General features: G+C 41.1%; 1 protein-coding gene across 2 annotated transcripts in view; it reads right to left on the minus strand.

Annotated features, from left to right (window-relative positions):
- Positions 1–19,597, minus strand: part of PLCB4 (phospholipase C beta 4) — a 326,177-nt gene that overhangs the window by 93,883 nt on the left and 212,697 nt on the right. For both annotated transcript variants that reach the window (XM_084622532.1, XM_084622531.1), the window contains exons 8-13: positions 15,788–15,867; positions 14,735–14,788; positions 8,213–8,294; positions 7,532–7,632; positions 6,855–6,912; positions 1,074–1,182 (exon numbers count right to left, since the gene is read on the minus strand). In XM_084622532.1, the coding sequence (XP_084478658.1) occupies positions 1,074–1,182; positions 6,855–6,912; positions 7,532–7,632; positions 8,213–8,294; positions 14,735–14,788; positions 15,788–15,867 (484 nt within the window). The remainder of the gene's footprint in view (positions 1–1,073; positions 1,183–6,854; positions 6,913–7,531; positions 7,633–8,212; positions 8,295–14,734; positions 14,789–15,787; positions 15,868–19,597) is intronic.

Consider the following 19,597-nt stretch of genomic DNA (forward strand, 5'->3'; position numbering starts at 1 on the left):
ATTATAGCTTGTATATTATGGGAAAACACTTGGAATATGCTGGCATCTAGACAGTAGATCCATGACTTCATTAAACATGTAATGAATAGGATTAGATTAAAAAGAAAAGGAGGTAATTAGTAAGAGGAGTTTCTGGTACATATGGGGTGGAAAACAAAATAAGCTATAAAGTTGATGCCTTCAAAATTCCCATCCGTGACTCCACGAAGAGAAAACAATGGATCTTGGGGTGTCCTACAGATCATTTTTTAAAAAGAAATACCCTGCTATTGAGAGGAGATATCTTCCATCTGATAGCCAGAGGATTGGTTGAAAGCCTTCCCCTTTTTTACTGGAGTGCCCTGAGAAGTTATAGAGGGACCACCAGCTCACAGGTTCAATTTTAGCAAAAACTCATAAGCAATCTGTTAACAGATAGTGTGATGCAAGGATAGCAGAATAAACTAGGAGCAACATATACAGGATGAGATCCTTACCCCTCATTCAACTGCTTTACTCCTGGTAAAAGGACCAGAGTGGAGTCAAAGCACCCCACAAGCCCTGTTTCCTGTGGTGCAGGAACCAAGGAAGACAGCCACTGGCTCCTCACAATCCCTTGTGGAGGAAGCATGCCTGAGGCAGGAGGAGCACATCAGGGATGGAGATGCAGCTGGTGGTATTGCAGAGATTATGGGCAAAACTGAGGCTTAGAGAAGACTGAGTAGGATGCTGCAACTTAGACAAGCCCCCAGGGCTATGTTATGCCTTCAGCCTCTGCAGCATATAGAGACGATTAGGAGAGCACAAAGGTACTTACCCTTATTGCTTTGGTTAAAGCTAACATAGCATTTTACTATGTACCTGTGAAAGAAGCCCTCCCATTGACATAACTCTGTATACACTGAGGGTTAGGTCAGTATAACTGCGATGCTCAGGGGTGTGGATTTTTCACCGATGTAAGTTTATAGTACAGATCTGGCCTCAGTCTCATTGGGACTTAGGCTCCTAAGTCACTTATGTGCTTTTTAAAATTTAAAGTATCTAAAGAAATGTGGTATTAATTTTTGATACACAGATATTCCCACTTTGTTTACCTTTATTCTTCAAATCTTCATCTGGCTCATATGTTTCAATTATCTGCATTGCTCTTTTTGAATCATAGAATGGGAATAAAATTTCATTCAGACGAGGATCTCGTTGATGCTAAGGTTAGAAAATAACATAATTTAGCAGGACTACTTACTGCAAGGCTATATGCCAAGAACTTTTCATTACTGCAGATGAAAAAGAAAGAGCTGGACAATTTTTTTAAACTAGAACTTACAGAATATCCCAATTGTAACTTCAGCACTATATAAATTTAAATCTAGTTATCTAGGAAAACAACAGGCAGTTTGCTCATCTGACATGTATTATTGCTATTTACTCATTACAATAAAATAACGCATGTGGAGTATGTGCCAATAAAATTTTGACAATTAACAGCAGATCCTTTAATAACTTGGTAAATCTTCTTCCTTCGTCAGAAATCTTTTATGTAGGTCATACAAACTGATGGGCCTGACTGATGGTTACATAATTATCCCTTCATAAAACTTGTGTCTTCATCAATATGGATGACTAGAATAAACATTAAAAAAAATAAGTTGCTACAAATATTCTATGCGAAAACTGCATTTGGAAATATGTTAACTGGTGTCTGTTATCTCTGCGAATCGTGGAGCTACTGGGGCTTTCTGAAAAAATCACCTTAGGATCATAGAGCAAATACGAAAATCATTAAAAAAACATCTTCACAGTGTCATCCCAAAATGTATAGCAATTAATGATGTAGGGATTTCATGATATCATACACAAATATTGTTTGGACTATATTTAGGCATAGTAGGTATCAGTGACTTCCAATAAATCTCTAAAGGCCTGATTCATGACACATTCACTTTAGAGTGTGCAATGCAATTTTCACTTTTATTCACACTGGATTCGAGCTGCACACGGTGTGCCTGATTCTCCATTAAAAAAATTAAAAACATAATTCAACTGAGTAGTGGCATGTAAGCGGATGCAAAAGCAAAACAAATAAACAAATATGACCATGGAAACACTCTTTTACCCAGGTAGGTGCAGTTTTAAAGCTGTAATTTACATTCAAAAATGTAACATAGGCCACCCGCGTACTGTTGACCAATAATTTAGGAGTGGACAGTGTGGGATGTCTATGGCTGAAGGCACTATAAGCATTTGCTGTAATTCCTTACATACAAATATTTTGATATTCTGTTCAACATCAAGCTATGTCCAATCAAAAATAAGCAACCTGATCTCAGCTTTACAACCAACACATTGGTATGTGTGGTTGGTTAATTCTAAGAAATTACAACTAATGCCCATTTAAACATGCAGTTAATGAAGCATCCTTTTATTAATGCTATGGACAGTTGACAGCATCTGAAGTATAGCTGTTAAATTCACTATACATTGGCTATCAAGATATCTAAGTAAATCTCAGATGAAATATGAAATGTAAGCAGCTGAATGCAAGACACACCTTGCTAAGCATCTCTCAGGAGCACAACACTAGCATGCAACTGTACAGCCGACCACATGTAATCACACGTGACAAACTTTGCACCAATAGTGAAAATGCATCATTTGAAACAACTGAAAGAAAGAGGAGGGGAGGCTCTTATTAAAGAAGAGTGATCTTCCCCACTTCACTCTTCCATGGATAATCATAAATAGAACAGAGGTGACACAGGGGAAGAAAATAGATGGGAGAAGGTAAACAACGCTTCTTAGCAATCACAGCCAAAAAATTATTGCAGGGAACTAACAGTAATATTTTTGTTGTTGTCATCATGATCACTGCTCATTATCTTATTTTTTTTCCCCATTTGGGCAAAACATAAGTCTCTTTAAGTTTACTTAATTAAAAACAATTCTAGTAGTACTTGACAATTTGTGTGATGTTATTAAAAAAAAAAGGAATGTCAAGCAGGATCCCTTGCATAAATGTTTTATGCTAGTGAGTTTGTTGGCACAGGGAATTTATAATGCAAAACAACATAGCTGACCAATATGAAAAGCATAAAGGCCCCAGGACTAATCACATATGTCCAGCAAAGCTGCTGTTGCTTGTTCTAGTTACCACATTAGACAGGATCCATACCTTTCTACTAGGTGTTCCTTAACAAAAGGAGGGTAAATCATTTAAGGGGGGCAGGGGTAGAGGGTGCCTGTTTACTTTGGAAAGAGAAAGAGGGAAGAAACAGATGCTCTCCAAATATGGCCACCTAGCCATTTACCTCCTAGCCAGATAAATACTTGCGGATATGTGAAACAACTCATGATTTGCTAGAAACCAGTTTCATTATTGGGATTTATGAGGTCCAGCAGAAATATTGGCCCCTCTCCACCAAAAACAGAAAAGGGAAACTTACTAAACAAGAAGGATCCAATCTCCCATTTCATCTCATCTCTTTGCTTAGCAGAAAGCAGGAGTCCAGGCCAGCCTGTACTGAATTACTACTTTTGATAATTACACACATAGACCAAAGCTAAAATCTGTGGCTGCGAGTAAATGGCAGGAGGAAATCTCAGTAGCTTTAGGTCTGTTTCATTTTTTTATTATTTTTCCTTTTCTTTAGACTGAACTTAAAAAAAGAACACATGCACAGAAGTGCCTGACAATAATTAGACTTCTAAAACAACTCACCAGCATTAATGATGATACATAATTAAATTAACTGTCAGCCTGAAGCATTAAACAGTCAAAATGGAGCTAACAATTTACCTCAGCCAACAGACAATAAAAAAATGAAAAGAACTCCAGAAAAGCCTCACTTCCAAATCAGAGATACCCAGGAACATACGCTCATCCTTCCCTAAAAACCCTATCAAACAAATTGCTTTTGCAACCTACAACATGCCTGGAAGGTCATCAAATTCAGGCTATTTTGGAACAAAGTGGAAACAAGTTCAGAAGTCCCAGGGCACATCCTCACTAAGAACGCCTTGCCAGCAGCCACCTCTTTTTTATAATGGTAATAAACTTTTATTGTTTGCAGGATTGCTGTAGCCATGTGTGTCCCAGAACATGGGAGGGACAAGGTGGGTGAGGGAGTATCTTTTATTCGACCAACTTCTGCTGGTGAAAGAGACAAACTTTTGAATTACACGGAGCTCTTCTTTAGTTCTGGGAAAGATAGCGTCATAGCTAAGTACAAGGTGGAACAGACTGTTAAGCACAGGAATTACCATGCTGCAAAGGACCATTCAAAATGAAGTGGGCCATTAACAGTTCTGCAACCATAGAACAAAGGAGAGTTAGGGCACATCTACACACACAGTGCTGTACCCACAGAGTTGTTATTGAGCCATATGATGCACTGGACGAGGGACACCACATGTTGAGATAGGCTCATAGATTTTAAAAGGTGTTGTGAGGGGTCTGCACCATTGTAGCAGTGGAGAGATGTCTGCAGGTTTTGCATCTGTTGCTCTGGCGGGGTCTGGTGCCACTGAGTTGGTATGTCGTGGTTTGTGCAGAGCTTTGCGTTTGATGATGAGCTTGGTAAGGTTGGGAGGGTTATTTGAAGGCCAGAAGATGGTGTTCTAGAAAGCACTGGCACTCACTCCATGGGTGCTCCTGGGCTCGAGCACCCATGGAAAAAAAATCATGACTGCTCAGCACCCACAAGACACGGCTGTTCGGCAGTGCCGCTGATCAGCCCTTTGGCGGCTGGGGGAGGTGCTTGGGGGAGGGCGGAGAACAGCCAGTGGCGGGCAGGCGGGGGGAGCAAGAGGCAGAGTGAGGGCGTGGCCTTGAGGGAGGAATGGGGATGGAGCACCCCCGAGGAACAATAAAAGCCAGCGCCTATGCCGGAAAGATTGCGTTCAGGATGTGGTCCCCATCAAATATGGATGGAATGAGACCATCGCTACGTTCTCAAATGAACTCGCGCAGAAAAATGACCAAAAAGACCAAAACACTGTATCAACCGTCAAACAATCACTCCATATCTGGCCTCACAGCCCTTGTCTTCAAAGGAAGCCTGCACGACCCTTTACTGTCTCTTTCAACAATCTGTAACCCTGGTTCCTTGGTTCTATGACTGCAGAGTTGTTAATGGCCCACTTCACTCTCAATGGCCCCTTTAAACATGTTGTTAGCTCTTATGCTTAACAACTGTGTATTTATCTGTGACACTCTGAGTACCTTTCCCAGATCTAAAGAAGAGCTCTGTGTCTCTTTCAGCAACAGAAGTTGGTCCAATAAACAGTATTACCTCACCCATCTCATCTCTCTCAATAAGCGTTTACGTTTTCCAGCTCGAGCACCTGTGCGGACTACAGAGAGTGCAGGCCATACGTGAAGGGAGAAAGAGACGATGTCTTAGGTAAGTAGGTCCCAGGTCACTTAAGGCCTTACACATCACGACCAACACAATAAACTCTACTCAGACTATGACTACACTAGAGAGCCGCTCTAAGCCGAAGGGAGAATGCTCTCCTGTCGACTTAATTAACTCACCCTCAATGAGCAGCAGTAGCTATGTTGGCAAAAGAAACTCTCCCACCGACATAGTGCTGTCCACACTGGTGCTTAGGTCGGTGTAATTTATGTCACTCGGGGGTGTGGATTATTTACACATCATACCAATCCTCGTTCCTACAAGCACTTACACATATGCCTAGCTTTGTGACCATGGATTTCAATGGGACTACTCATAGTAGTCAGATGAAGCATGTATGTAACTGTTTCCAAGGTTGGGCCACATTTGGGGCAGCCACTGAGCGTGGTTTACTCCATGTGCCTAGTCCACTGGACAGCGGTAAAACTGTTCATTTCATCACTACTTTTCCTCTACTTCTTTTAAAAAAAATCCTTTGTGTTTGGTTCACTTTTGGAGATCAATAAGGTATATGCTGCTTTTTGAACAGGGAGCAAAGGGGCCCTCTTTTAGATACACTGATGCATGGTTAAATCTCTGCATAGAGAAATGAGAAAATAGCAATTTGCTGTGGCTGTTCTTGTTTAAGTTTGTTCTTGGATAACTTGTCAGTTCACTCAAAGACTATAGAGAAGGAACACAATTCTGCAGTCAGTTGGGAAAAAAAAAAGAGTTTTGTGGCACAAAAGCTGGGGAATTACTTGGTGTTCGCAATACTTCATTTGTTTCAAGTAAATTCTGTCAAATTCACTTAAGTGGTGTGTAACTCTGTAAATCATACTCCCACTTATCTTAATATGATTTAGAAATAGAAGAAAATCACACACTTTAATAAAACACTTTTTCAGAGACTAGACTGAAGAAACACTGCAGACTCTTGCTAATAAATGTGCATTTTAGAAATACTGCTGCCAATATAGTTCCTTCTATCCTACATATTAATATTTTCAGAATCACATACAATCCATTAAAATATCCTTATGATCCACAGATTTGTAATAAACAGAAAATATTTGATAGTGGAGAATCAAGCCACTACATATAAAAGCCCACTTCATTTTTCTGTTATTCAGATTCAGCAATCAGATGCCTAAAAGTAAAATAACTGCTTATAACAAAACACTGAGTATCGTTTAGTTGAAATTACTTTGTATATAACAGTATAAAATGTATAAAACATACACAACAATAGCTTCACACCACAGCAAGTAATCAACAGAAGCAATCCGCAAAGCCAACATAGAGAAAGCACAAGAACATATACGGTTGAAGCTGATTTTTGCACCTGGATATTGCCATAATGAAAAGATCAGCAGATCAAAAGCACAGCAAATAATGGCATGATACATGCAATGAGAAGACTGGAAGAAGCAAGCCACTGCAGACAGACTTGTATGGTAGTTAATGTATGAAAAAGCTTACTTCATTTAGAAAGCTCACTAATTGGTCTACCGTTAAATAATCAGTTTTGTCTCCATTGCTGAAAAGAAATTTATTAGAAAAAGTAAGTTTTCATGTATGATGCTACAGTAGGTATGATTTACATGTTGACATTGTTGATACTTTCTAAACCTTGCAGTTTCCTAACACTGAAGTAGCTATGTATTCTCAAAATGAACAAACACTGTCAAGGCAAACAAACAGTCTATGCTTGCTACAGTATAATAATACCCTCTCTTCTCAGTATGATTTAACAAATGTTAATTTAGAAAACAACATGTAAGTCCTCCATTTGAGAAGAATCTGATTGAACAAACTTTTAGACTTCTTGCTTAATCTAGTTAGTTCACATACTGTGTTAATAACCTAAAGGAGCAGGTTAAAACTGTAGGTAGTTAGTAAAGCCAATGCAAAAAAAGTTCCAGGTGCTTCTTTTAACTCATGTAAAAGTTGCTCTAAAATACAGAGTTAACTTTTACATGAATAATTTGGGGGAAAAGACAAGAAAATGTAGATGTGACTTGGTTTGCAAATACTGTACATGGAATTAGGAGTTACGGTTGGAAATTCTTTACCATGTTCAGTGTTGTACCGGTAATACTAGAAATAGACTAAAATGACAGTAAAACAATTTAAAATTAGTTTAATATTTAACTTACATCTTCCTAAAGAGTTCCTCTATGTCCGTACGAGGACATATTTTTTGGGTTAGTTCATAAAATTTCTCATAAGTAAAAGCGGGAGGCTCAATTTCATCATTCTGGAAAACAAAACAAAACGTAAAGGTTGATTTAGCAAGAAAGAGCCAATTTACTTATTCTATTCTATCAGCATGTCTGAGTATTAGAAAAGTATTAGTAACATGTGCCTAATGCACGTAGCTTTATTTATATTTTCTGAGAAGAGCTCTCCATTTTTTCCTTACCCCAAATCTGTTTAGTGCACTTATATTCTGACTACATGGTAACATTAAGTCTGTGAATGATAAAATAAATAATAATAATATGTAAAAAAGTAAATACAGAACAAGGACATAGTCTTTATTTTGCCTGTTGAAGTTAAAGTTAAAAAAAAAAATCATTCAAGGTACCATGTGAATGTGTGAATTTAAATATTCAACACACTGGGACATCAGAAAAAAGTCCGAGCTAACTTTGGTACCATTTAGTATAAACCACATTAGTAAACATTCCTGTTTAAGTGAAGTGATGACGCAGCTGTCTGAGAACACAAGGCATGTTTTTTTCACATGACACAAATGACTTAACACATAACGATATAATCTCATCGATTCTGTGATTTCTTAATATAAAAAAATGTTATTTTAAATTGGCAAATACCTTTCCACTGGGAAGCCCTAGTTCCTTAAGTGCCTGAAAGATCACCTTTTCTGTTTTACCTGATGCAAAGGTTCTGGTAATACTAAGAAAAAGAAGAAAAAAAGTTAGTCACTTTTAAAATAATCAGTTTCAGTCTCTTACTCCTTTTCTCCTCCAACATTTCCCCCCTTTTTCAAACGACGTATGCACGTACCTCTAGAGACAATTGTGGACCAAGCCCAGTTGTAATAATGCTGTAAGCTTCCACAGAGCAGAAATACTCCGCCTGCTCTCTGTGTAAGGCAACTACTAAAAGATTTAGCAAAACAGTGATCTGCCCAAAGAACTAAGAGGTTTGTTCAGTAAGAGTTGTGCAACATGTTATTCTGCTGGCAGTTTTCAACATGATACATAGACAACTTACTGTGTCAAAAAAAAAAAAAAAAGCAGCAGGGCTACAAACAAGGTAGGTATTAGCCAACTCAACTCTAGGCTTTGCTGCTTCCTCTGTGTTCACAGTTGTGACTCCTACTCTTCTACACTATTATTCCGTCCATTTTAAGGCAGTCATCCCACAGGAAATCCTGATCCATTCCCATTCCTCTGCTTCCTTCCTCCTCTCTTTTGAAGTTATTTCTCCCCATGAGAAACTCTCTAAATTCTGATACCTCATATTTTCCACCAAGACCATCTTCCACACACAGAATTTTGTTACTCTTACCTTGCTGTCCCTTCTTCCCTTGAAAGGCTCTCTAATCCGCTCCAACCAAGGCTATTCCTCCTCCAGACAGACCACGTACAACCATTTTTGCTTCCTTCCCACTTCCACTGAGACACTTAAACTCCTGGACCAATTTGGTTTCTTTGTATAAAAGATGGATTTATTTCACCATCCATTAGACTAAGCCCTGGTCTACACTAGGACTTTAGATCGAATTTAGCAGCGTTAAATCGATGAAACCCTGCACCCGTCCACACGATGAAGCCCTTTTTTTCAACTTAAAGGGCTCTTAAAATCGATTTCCTTACACCACCACTGACAAGTGGATTAGCGCTTAAATCGGCCTTGCCGGGTCAAATTTGGGGTACTGTGGACACAATTCGATGGTATTGGCCTCCGGGACCTATCCCAGAGTGCTCCATTGTGACCGCTCTGGACAGCACTCTCAACTCAGATGCACTGGTCAGGTAGACAGGAAAAGAACCGCAAACTTTTGAATCTCATTTTCGGAGACTGCGGGAACTTGTGGGATAACTACCCACAGTGCAACACTCCGGAAGTCAACGCTTGCCTCGGTACTATGGAAGCACTCCGCCGAGTTAATGCACTTAGAGCATTTTCTGTGGGGACACACACACTCGAATATATAAAACAATTTCTAAAAAACTGAATTCTATAAATTCGACCTAATTTCGTAGTGTAGACATACCCTAAGAGCCTCATGTTTACTTGGAACACAATATATCCAAGTCTATGATGTCTGATGTGATTAATATGAAGACTTTTGTTTTATTTCTGTTTCCACTGGAGATGAGCTTCAGAAAAGTCAGATCACAGCCAGCCTTCCCCCCCCGCCAAAGGGCTGAGCCAAAATCATGGGGCCAACTACTCCCCAAGCTTTGGTGTCCAGATCTGGAGACAAATACTGTTGCTTAGGGCACGTCCATAATCCTAACATGAGCATTACATCAGGAAAGACTTCACAACAGTAATCTGACTAAAATACGCTGCCTTCTATATCACCAAATGAATTTTCCAAGACTTCTTATTAATATCATGGACACTAAGTAAATACACAAAGTGAAAGATGTGAAATACACTGTTCCCATTATTATATATTCCCATATCAATCAAGATTTGTTTTGTTCTCCAAAACACTGAAAACCACTTGTATAAATATTTTCCGACCAATAAAATGAAGATCAGCAAGCCAAAGATATAAATGATAAATTAATATTTTTGGTCAAGATTTTTTTAAAACAGGTGCTTAAAGTTAGACTCTTACGTCCATATTTAAGGACTTAAATAAGTAGTCCGATTTTCAAAGTCGTTGAGTACCCAGTAGCTCCCATCGAAATAGGGGCTGGGATGCCTAAAGTTACACTCCTATTTTTTAAAAATCTCAGCTGTTATCTATTGAACCCTTTCTAATTTTCAGCGACATTACACTCTAATTTATATAGATTTAGATTGCATTGGTGAATTTTTGGTTCAAGGTAAACTAATATAACCAGTTTTAAACCCATAAAAATGTTTCCACCTGGGGTTAAACTAAAATTAGTTTAACAAACTTCAGTTAAATTGGTGCAACTAGCGTGTGCAGACAAGAGTTTAGGACAGTCGCAGTGTGGTATCTACTGACAAATGCTTACTTTTTATTATGACCATTTCATTTTCGACCAAGCTATACCAAACTTCATGTGAAACACTCAGTTCTTGTAAGGTTTGCACATGAATTTCCAGATTAAAACTGCTCAGATACATTTGACAAAGCAAGTAAAGTAAACACTGAACGCCTCTGAGATTTGCCCACCACCAATTGTTATGCGCGCTCCCTCCCCAACCTATTGATGGAAACATTTATGCTATGCTATGCTTATACCCATACAGGCTATGTTAAATTCCCCAAAAAAACAACAAAGGAATAGAGTCCTGCACCTTGCATAGTCTATTACACCAAGGGAAAGTCGGGGCAAACTGTTACGAATTGGTAGCATTTATACCACTTTGCACTGTTGTAAATGACTGCACAAGGTGCAGACCTAGGAAGAATCAGGCCTACAGAGTTCCACTTTCCCAAGGCTTGGCATTCGCCTAGGCCTTTTGCTGGTTGTCGTGGGGTCTATGTTAAAGTTCAAAGAAACATAGATTTCTCATTTCCCAGAGAAGACTTTTCCCTCAGGCTTTCTTTAGGCTTCAATGTCAAAATGAAATCAAACTGACAGAGTTTATTTTCCTGTCTCATGTTCCTAGTCCCCACCAGCTCTGACATGGAGACTTGTCTTCCTGAGGGAATGAAAATCCCATATATATCCCCATAGCTGCCAGGTCTTGTGCAACTCTAGCTCATGTATTTCCTCCTCTGGGTGACCGTGAGCAGTAGGACAGGTGTGGGAGAAGATGGAAGCTGATCCCTCTCACCCACAGATGTGGGATGGAGGAGGCAGGGTTGACTGAGTAGCCTGGAGAAGTCAGCCAGTATAAAGATATAGGAGGAAAGCAGGGTGTAGCCTATGCAGCATAGAGTCTAAGGGGTTGTTTAGGAAAAGCAGAAGGAATGGGAGTGCCTGAGGAAGCCGGCGGGAGGAGTTATCAGGGATGAGGAGAGCCTGGAGCACTGGGGAGATGCTGGGATGGGGCAAAGCCTGGAGACGTGAGGGCGGCTTCTGGGGGAAGAGAAAGGTCAGGAGTCTGATAGTTGCTAGAGGCAGGGTGAGCCCTGGACCCATTACCTCCCTGGCCTGCCTCCTTTCACCTCCTGTCCCCATCTATGTCCTATTCCCCTCAACCCTGGCCCCCACCTTGTGCCCCTGTGCCTGTCCCCACTCCCCTTCTGATCTGCTCCATGCCAACATGTCCCTTGTGCAGTAGATGGCCTCCTCCTTCTCCAGGCTGTCTGAGGGCCAGTTGAGACAGAGAAGAGAGAGTCTCCTCCCTATCCTCACTGCTGCGACGTCACATCATAGCAGCCCCCAGGCCTGGGGGAAAACCCTGCTCAGCCCCTCCAGCAGGGCTGTAGGAATGTGTGATGAAGCTGCTCAATGCATGACACCTGACAGACCAATATCTAGCTCTATGCCCAGTAGGCCTTACTGGAACCCAACAGGTCTCAGAGCCTATAATCCCCATTGGGACCTCAGTGCCGAGGGAGAAAGGGAACATCCATGGACCCTACGCTTCAAAGCTCTGGTCTCAAGTGCAGGATAGGGTCAACAGCCTGGGTTTTCCTTTCCTTTAATCTTAAACTGCTTCCCCGACACCCCTTCCTTTCACTCAGTGTCCGCCTCCCATATTCTCCTAAGGAAGGCATGGAAAAGAGAGAGTGCTTGCACCAGAGGCTTCTCCAATGAGCCCGGAAAAAGGGCTACCACACCCTATCAGAGGCACCTAGATGAGTTGCCTGATTTTCAGAGGTGTTGAGCACCTGCAGTTCCTGTTGAAGCCACTGGATTCAAAGTTACAGTGTTCAAAGATAGTTCAATGAAACCACATGTTCTGTTAATCCAAGAAGTCTGGCGTTTCACAGGATGACACTAAATTAATTACCATATATATTTTTCTGAGAGGTGCAGCGCTATACTCCTTAGCTTTGAAGGCTGAGAATCTGAGCAACACGGAGTTTCCCTCTTTATAGCATGAAACAGGATTAGATCGGTCACAAGTGCCAAATGATTTGGTGGATTTATGGAAACTAAAATCCCTTCAAGGGAGTACTGCTGGCTGAAATCCACATAGTATTCTTGAGTGCTAATGCCTGCTTTGGAATGCCTGCATTAGCAGTACAGTACGTGTGAAATCCATGCACTGTACCTTCATATCTGTGTGGCAGTCTACAATAAATTGAGTGCGGCACATTAATTATTCCATCAAAAGACTGGACTGATTTCTTTTTATGCCTGAACTGGCCTTTGTTTGAGCAAACATCAGGATCCTAGACTTCAATTCACTAGCATATTGTGCTAAAAACACTTTGAAACTGAGCCCTTTTGGAGGCCTGCTTGCCTCGACATGGAAATTGTGTAAATCTATGTCAGAGTGGTAGCAGTGTTAAGTCTGTATCAGCAAAAATAAAAACAACAAGGAGTACTAGTGGCACCTTAGAGACTAACAAATTTAGTTGGGCATAAGCTTTTGCGGGCTAAAACCCACTTCATTAGATACATGGAGTGGAAAATACAGTAGGAAGATATATATAATAGTACATGAAAAGATGGGAGTTGCCTTACTAAGGGGGGGTCGAGACAATTCAATTCAAGTGGGTTATTATCAACAAGACGAAAAATCACTTTTTGTAGTAGTAATCAGGGTGGCTCATTTCAAACAGTTGACAAGAAGGTGTGAGTACCAATAGGGGGAAATTAGCTTTTAGTTCTTGTAGTGACTCATCCACTCCCAGTCTTTACTCGGGCCTTATTTGATGGGGTCCAGTTTGCAAATTAATTCCAGTTCTAGGGTAACAAAGGACTTAAAATTGAACAGCTTTTAACGAGAGCCATTGATATGTACTGAACAGGACAGTTATTTCATTTAAACCACCTATTTGAGATCCATGGATCTGACAGGAAGATTTAAGTCATTAGAGTGACTGGACTGTGCTGTCCCCAGTGGATCTGCATGCAGAAGGGGATGGATTAAGCCTCTTCAGCATCGTTCCCCCAGCCCCATTATTCTGCAGATACCCCATCCACGGGGGTGCTATTTAGAAGGTGCCCCAAGGAGGTTTGGTGCAAGACCAAGGGACCAGCAGGGGACTGGCCATTTGAAAGTAGATATATTAATAAACCAAAGCAGCATTCATTCCTTCAAGGTGCCCTCCTTGGCTCCGGTTATGGTTGGAGTCATGCTGCCAAAGGAGAGACGGGGGCAATGGAGCAGGCTCTATGGTTCTGGGGGTTTTGCTGCTTCTCAGCTCCACAAGGATCCAATCCCCACTCTCTTGAAAAGATGCCTGGCAAGCAACTCCACGAGGGGAGCCCCACCATGTTTTCCGGCACTTCTTGCCCCCCTTCCAGGTAATGCTGTGGATGTGGGCAATATGGCCCAGTATTAGCAAGAGTGGTGACTTTCACATTTTTCTGTGCGGGAAGGAGAGAAGGCAAATTGTTTGATAGGATTTTGAGCAGGTATGTGTAAGAGAAATGCAGTAAAACTAGACTATAAGGAAGAGCGACATCAGATGTCTCAGCCAGACTGCTCTAACAACTGCTTACAGAGAAATATATTGTTTTGTTCCATAGTTGCCTTTTTAATCTTTGGCAATAAGTAAGCCAAGACCTGCTGTGGGTTGTATACTGCATGGCATAAATATTGTTCCAGAAGTTCCTGTGAACACAAGAATAATTCTGGCAAAGCTGCCTCTTTTAGTTTTGCAGTGAATTGCATTTCCCAATGTACCTGCTATTCTGTATTTGCAATGGTCTGAAACATTTGTATGCTGCTATTGACAAAGTCTTTACAACCTGCCTTCTAACTACTGAAAAACTCATCCCTGAACACTCAGGGTTAGTGCCTATAAGCTGCTAGATGTGCTTTGCTCCAAGTAGATTTCCCGAGAGTTGAAAGCTCTTAACACTTCACAGGATAGGGCTCTTAATAAGAAAAAAAATCACTGATTTCTTTAGGAGTTTTTCCTGCTTAAAAAGGAATAGAGCAAAAATGACAATGTCTTAGTTCCCATCTTGTTGTTTATAAATATATTACAATTATAAAATTAATATTATCCAAATATAATCAGCAAGCATATTAATATAATAAAATATGATCTGATACACATTACACAAAACATATGTGCTAGGTTGCTAAGCTCCTCCAATTGTGCTTACCTCCTAACGGGAATTTTGCCATTTGTGTTGGTCAGAAACGCCAGCTTCATCCAGCTGAAATGTAGAAAGAAATGTTAAAAATTAATATCGTATTTATTTATTTTAGTAAAAACAGGGTTCTAGATATTTCTATTCAGGTTAATGGTGCCTGCCATCTTTGTGAAATGACCACAAAAAACAACAGCAGTTCTAATCTTCGACTCATTAATGATCTTTTTGAAACTCCAAAAGACAATAAGCCACATCCCACCAGCCGGCCAGAGTCAGCCTGACCCTTAGGCAGGCCTGGATTGTAAGGGAAGTACTACAGAGCCCACTGCCTGCCAGAGTGTCCAGACAGAACTGCAGTTCCTGCCTTCGGGGTAGCACAGGGACTGCGTCCTGGGAATTCATAGCACCCTAGAGAAAGTAGGGCCGGGCAGGCAGGAGACAAGTACCACAGCACCACTACCCCGCACAGTGGCCTGAAAAAGGAACAGGAAGTACGCTGAACCCGACAAAGGGTAAGAGAAAGCTGAGGGTGTGCTGGGAAGCCTCAGGAGGCGTTCCGTCTGCTTCCTTAGCGCTCCCTGTGGAGCAGGGCATGGCTACAATGCAGAGCTGTGCTCCAGAGGCAAAATTCATCCCAGAATAATTAGAAAATCAGTACCTCCCTTGACAGACAACCTCTCCCTTGCTACATACTTCCAAAACCAGTATCGCCCATGGGGGTGATGTGTATGTATCAAGGGAAGAACAGACAAGACAATAATTAAAATGACACGTCTCAGTAGATTAAATGTACGCTTGTAAACTTTCTTACACTCTCTCAGGCAGACACCAAGCTAGGGACTTGGAAACTTGGATGTTTACAATGAAACACGAGCCTTAAATGCTGTTAACACCGTGTATCGCATGGGAGGTTGAAGTCTGAGGGAATTTTTCCTGTAGACTGTTTTGACAATTGCATTGGTTGAGCCAAGAAAAGAAAGGACAACCAAGACAGTTCATATAGGAAAATATGTGTCCAAAAAAAGATACACAGGAGGAAAAACAGGGAGGGAAAAGCCTTACTGTTTCTTGAGGCATGTCATTGGACTGACGTTGTTCGCTCTAAAGTTATGTATGATGGATCCAAGTCCTTCTCCCCATTGCTGAAAGACAAGAAAACACACAGGCACTCAGCTATGGAAAACAAAAAGGGGGAAAGCAGGCCAACCTAATCACTGGGCATGCCTGTCTCAAAGGAAAAGCTTTTCTCCTTTTCACGCAACTATACAAAATGTAGAGAACCTGACGTATAAAACTCTCTCCCAACCCCACCTTGGAAGGGAGAGCCAGCATCCAAACTGCGTATTACACGCTAATATTTTATTCTTCGATAAACAAAGTCACGCTGGTTCCCATTTTTTCCCCAGCTACATAAATGCTGCATCTGTAGTGCCATTAAAACAGCTGATTGCCAGCAAAGGAAAGCTGCCCACTGATGGTTTTATTAAGCTCTCTATTTATAGACTGTATAAATATAAATCTCTTTCAGCTGCTGTTGGCAATATTAGCTATTCCTAAGCAACATTATACAATATGTGATGACATATTTAACTGCGTTCTATTTTAGAACAGAAATGAAGCAAAATATTAATAATCTATAGCAGACTACAAGGAGGCACAGCATGTGTGTTATGTGACGAACCAAATCTAACTGCCTGTTACATATTCCATCATGCTTTCTTTCCAGTTTTCATCCTTAAAAAGTAAAACATTCCACTGACCATGAGGCTATCTTTCAGCAAACAGCAGTACTGCAGTCCTTACATAATTTCTTTATAAGGATCTATTTTTCAACTGTAGTTCACATCCTGACTTTGCTGATTTGTACTGAAAACGTTTGAGACTTAGGGCCTAAAATTAAAACCAACAGGAGTTGGCAATGGAAGCTTTGGGTGAGCAAGGACAATAAGATCAACCCCCAAAACAGCAGAAATCTAATGACATGACAGGCCAAGTTCTATCTCAGTTATGCCCGTATAATGCTGAGACTATTGCATAGACCAGTGGTTCTCAACCTATTTATTATTGTGGTCTGCATTTGCTGCTCTCCATGTGTTATGTGGGCCGCTTCCACACAATATATATATATATACTACCTGTATGGTCCTGACGTTGTCACACGGGCCTTAGCTGTGTGCTGACTGGGCTGCAAGCAGCCTGTGGATTGAGAACCATTGGCATAGACTATTTGCATCAGTGTAACTGAAATGGGGTTTGCTCCACTGTTCCCTATCAGCCTAATGAGTAGAAAGCCTCTCATTAAAGGTAAAACTCTGTACATGGAGCTTGAACCGACCACGTGTATGCCAAAATCTATTCTAGAAACACTTTATAAATAGAAGTAGATGAGTGTATTTTTCTTTTCATGAATGAGTGTTGTACATATCTCTAAAATTTATATGAGGCAATATTGAAGGCTTGAGCAAACTATATACAATAAGTCTGACCTGTAGCCTTAGGTGGCTAAAATAAACTAAAAATGCCCATCTTTAAACACAAATAGCTGCTTTAAACGCACATTGAAATTACACAGTAGTTGTGTAATTTCATAAAGCATGAAAACAGAGCCCCAACTCTGTTTAAAGGCATCATGTTGTGTTCTCAAAAACAAATGCCAAAGCTTTGCTGAAAAGACTTCATATGTGGTTCTCTCATCTTCTTTCCGCTGGGTGATTAAGACCCCTTAGGAAAACCATCTCTCAAAGTTTTACTAAGTACGCCTGTACTGTAGTCTATCAGAGATTGCTCAGTTCTCTCTCACTGTGGTATTTAAGCACTCTTTTACCTGGTCTTTCCTTTTTTTAAAATGTTTTAAAAAACATCCTAATGGAAATGATATGCTGCCGCTGCAAGAACACTGCGGTACCATTATCTGCCCCAGACTGAGCTAGATTTGTCTGACATTCTTGAAAAGCTCTTGACTCTCTTGGCTTTCAATAAGAAGTTAAATTTTAAAAGCCACAGTGTGCAAAAATAACTTCAGGGCAGCTAAACTAAACAAAATGCAAGTCATACAAATGTACAGTCTTAAAAAAAACAACAGGTTTTCTGCTACAACATGCCACCAGATGTCAGTAGAAGTATTGTGTACAATGCTGTCAATGCGAACACATGGTTAAGAAATAAAGATACATACCTGTCAACTTGGATTTTCAGGCAACTATATTAAAGCACCAAACCCTTGTCCTTAGCTTTCTCTTTTATTCATCAGGACCAACTGCCCTGGGGCACCACCACTGGGAAAACCCAAGCCATGAATCACGTATCCAGCTCTTTCTTGGTGGAAAGATTAAGCCCTGCTTAGGAAGGATTCCCAAACAGCCCTTCCCCAACAGGTAAACCAAGCCTGGGGCTGCTCTATTTTGTGCCAACATAAGTGGATGAAATCACAGAATCATAGAATATCAGGGTTGGAAGGGACCTCAGGAGGTCATCTAGTCCAACCCCCTGCTCAAAGTAGGACCAATCCCCAACTAAATCATCCCAGCCAGGGCTTTGTTAAGCCTGACCTTAAAAACCGCAAAGGAAGGAGATTCCACCACCCCCCTAGGTAACGCATTCCAGTGCTTCACCACCCTCCTACTGGACAAGTTTTTCCTTATATCCAACCTAAGCCTCCCCCACTGCAACTTGAGACCATTACTCCTTGTTCTGTCATCTGCTACCACTGAGAACAGCCGAGCTCCATCCTCTTTGGAACCCCCCTTCAGGTAGTTGAAAGCAGCTATCAAATCCCCCCTCATTCCTCTCTTCTGCAGACTAAACAATCCCAGTTCCCTCAGCCTCTTCTCAGAAGTCATATGTTCCAGTCCCCTAATCATTTTTGTTGCCCTCTACTGGATGCTTTCCAATTTTTCCCACATCCTTCTTGTAGTTTGGGGCCCAAAACTGGACACAATACTCCAGATGAGGCCTCACCAATGTTGAATAGAGGGAAACAATCACGTCCCTCGATCTGCTGGCAGTGCTCCTACTTATACAGACCAAAATACCGTTAGCCTTCTTGGCAACAAGGGCACACTGTTGGCTCATATCCAGCTTCTCGTCCACTGTAACCCCTAGGTCCTTTTCTGCAGAACTGCTGCCTAGCCATTCGGTCCCTAGTCTGTAGGAGTGCATGGGATTCATCAAAGGCAATAACTGGTAAATCATAGGGGAATCCCAGCCACACCATGCTATGCTGGTACAGGGCAAAGGAGTAGCATAAGAGCTCCTAGGCCAGCACAGAATCACCCTTCCATTGGCGTGATGCTCCCTGGGCTGCTTACGCCAGCTTTTGGGCCAGACTCCCACCAGCTGTGCCACACCAGAGCATCTGTCTCCTTGTGTTCAATTTGGGACTAGGTAGTACCACACATGGGTCAGCTGGTCTGTTTTACCCAAAGGCTACTAGCTTGCCTCAAATTACCTGGGGATGGGAGAGTCAAAAAAAAGGAGGACTGTGTACAAATTGCACTGGAGCTATATGACACCGGATGAAGAATTGAGCTACCAGCAGGTTCAGGCATATGCTCGAAGGTGTCTGTACCCTGTGCACGAAATGTCACATTATTTGTCAGGCGGTCAAAGATCAAATCCTTGTGAGCCAGAAATCTTCTGCAAAAAACTAATTTTTAAGATTACACCATCAAATGAAAAAAAGAGTCTGAATATACAGGACTGTGACAATGTTAAATTGGCAATATATAGCTTTTCTGTCACCAACCCATTCCCAGATTAATTGGAAAACAGGCTAGCTAACGTGTTGTCTCTGTAAAAGGGGGAAAAGGAAGCATTTATACCCTTCCCACAACCTAAATAGGCTAAGGGCTATTCTAACTTAGGCTATTCCCT

This window comes from Lepidochelys olivacea (genome assembly GCF_965140295.1).
Source record: "Lepidochelys olivacea isolate rLepOli2 genome assembly, chromosome: 3".
Classification (NCBI taxonomy): Eukaryota; Metazoa; Chordata; order Testudines; family Cheloniidae; genus Lepidochelys; species Lepidochelys olivacea.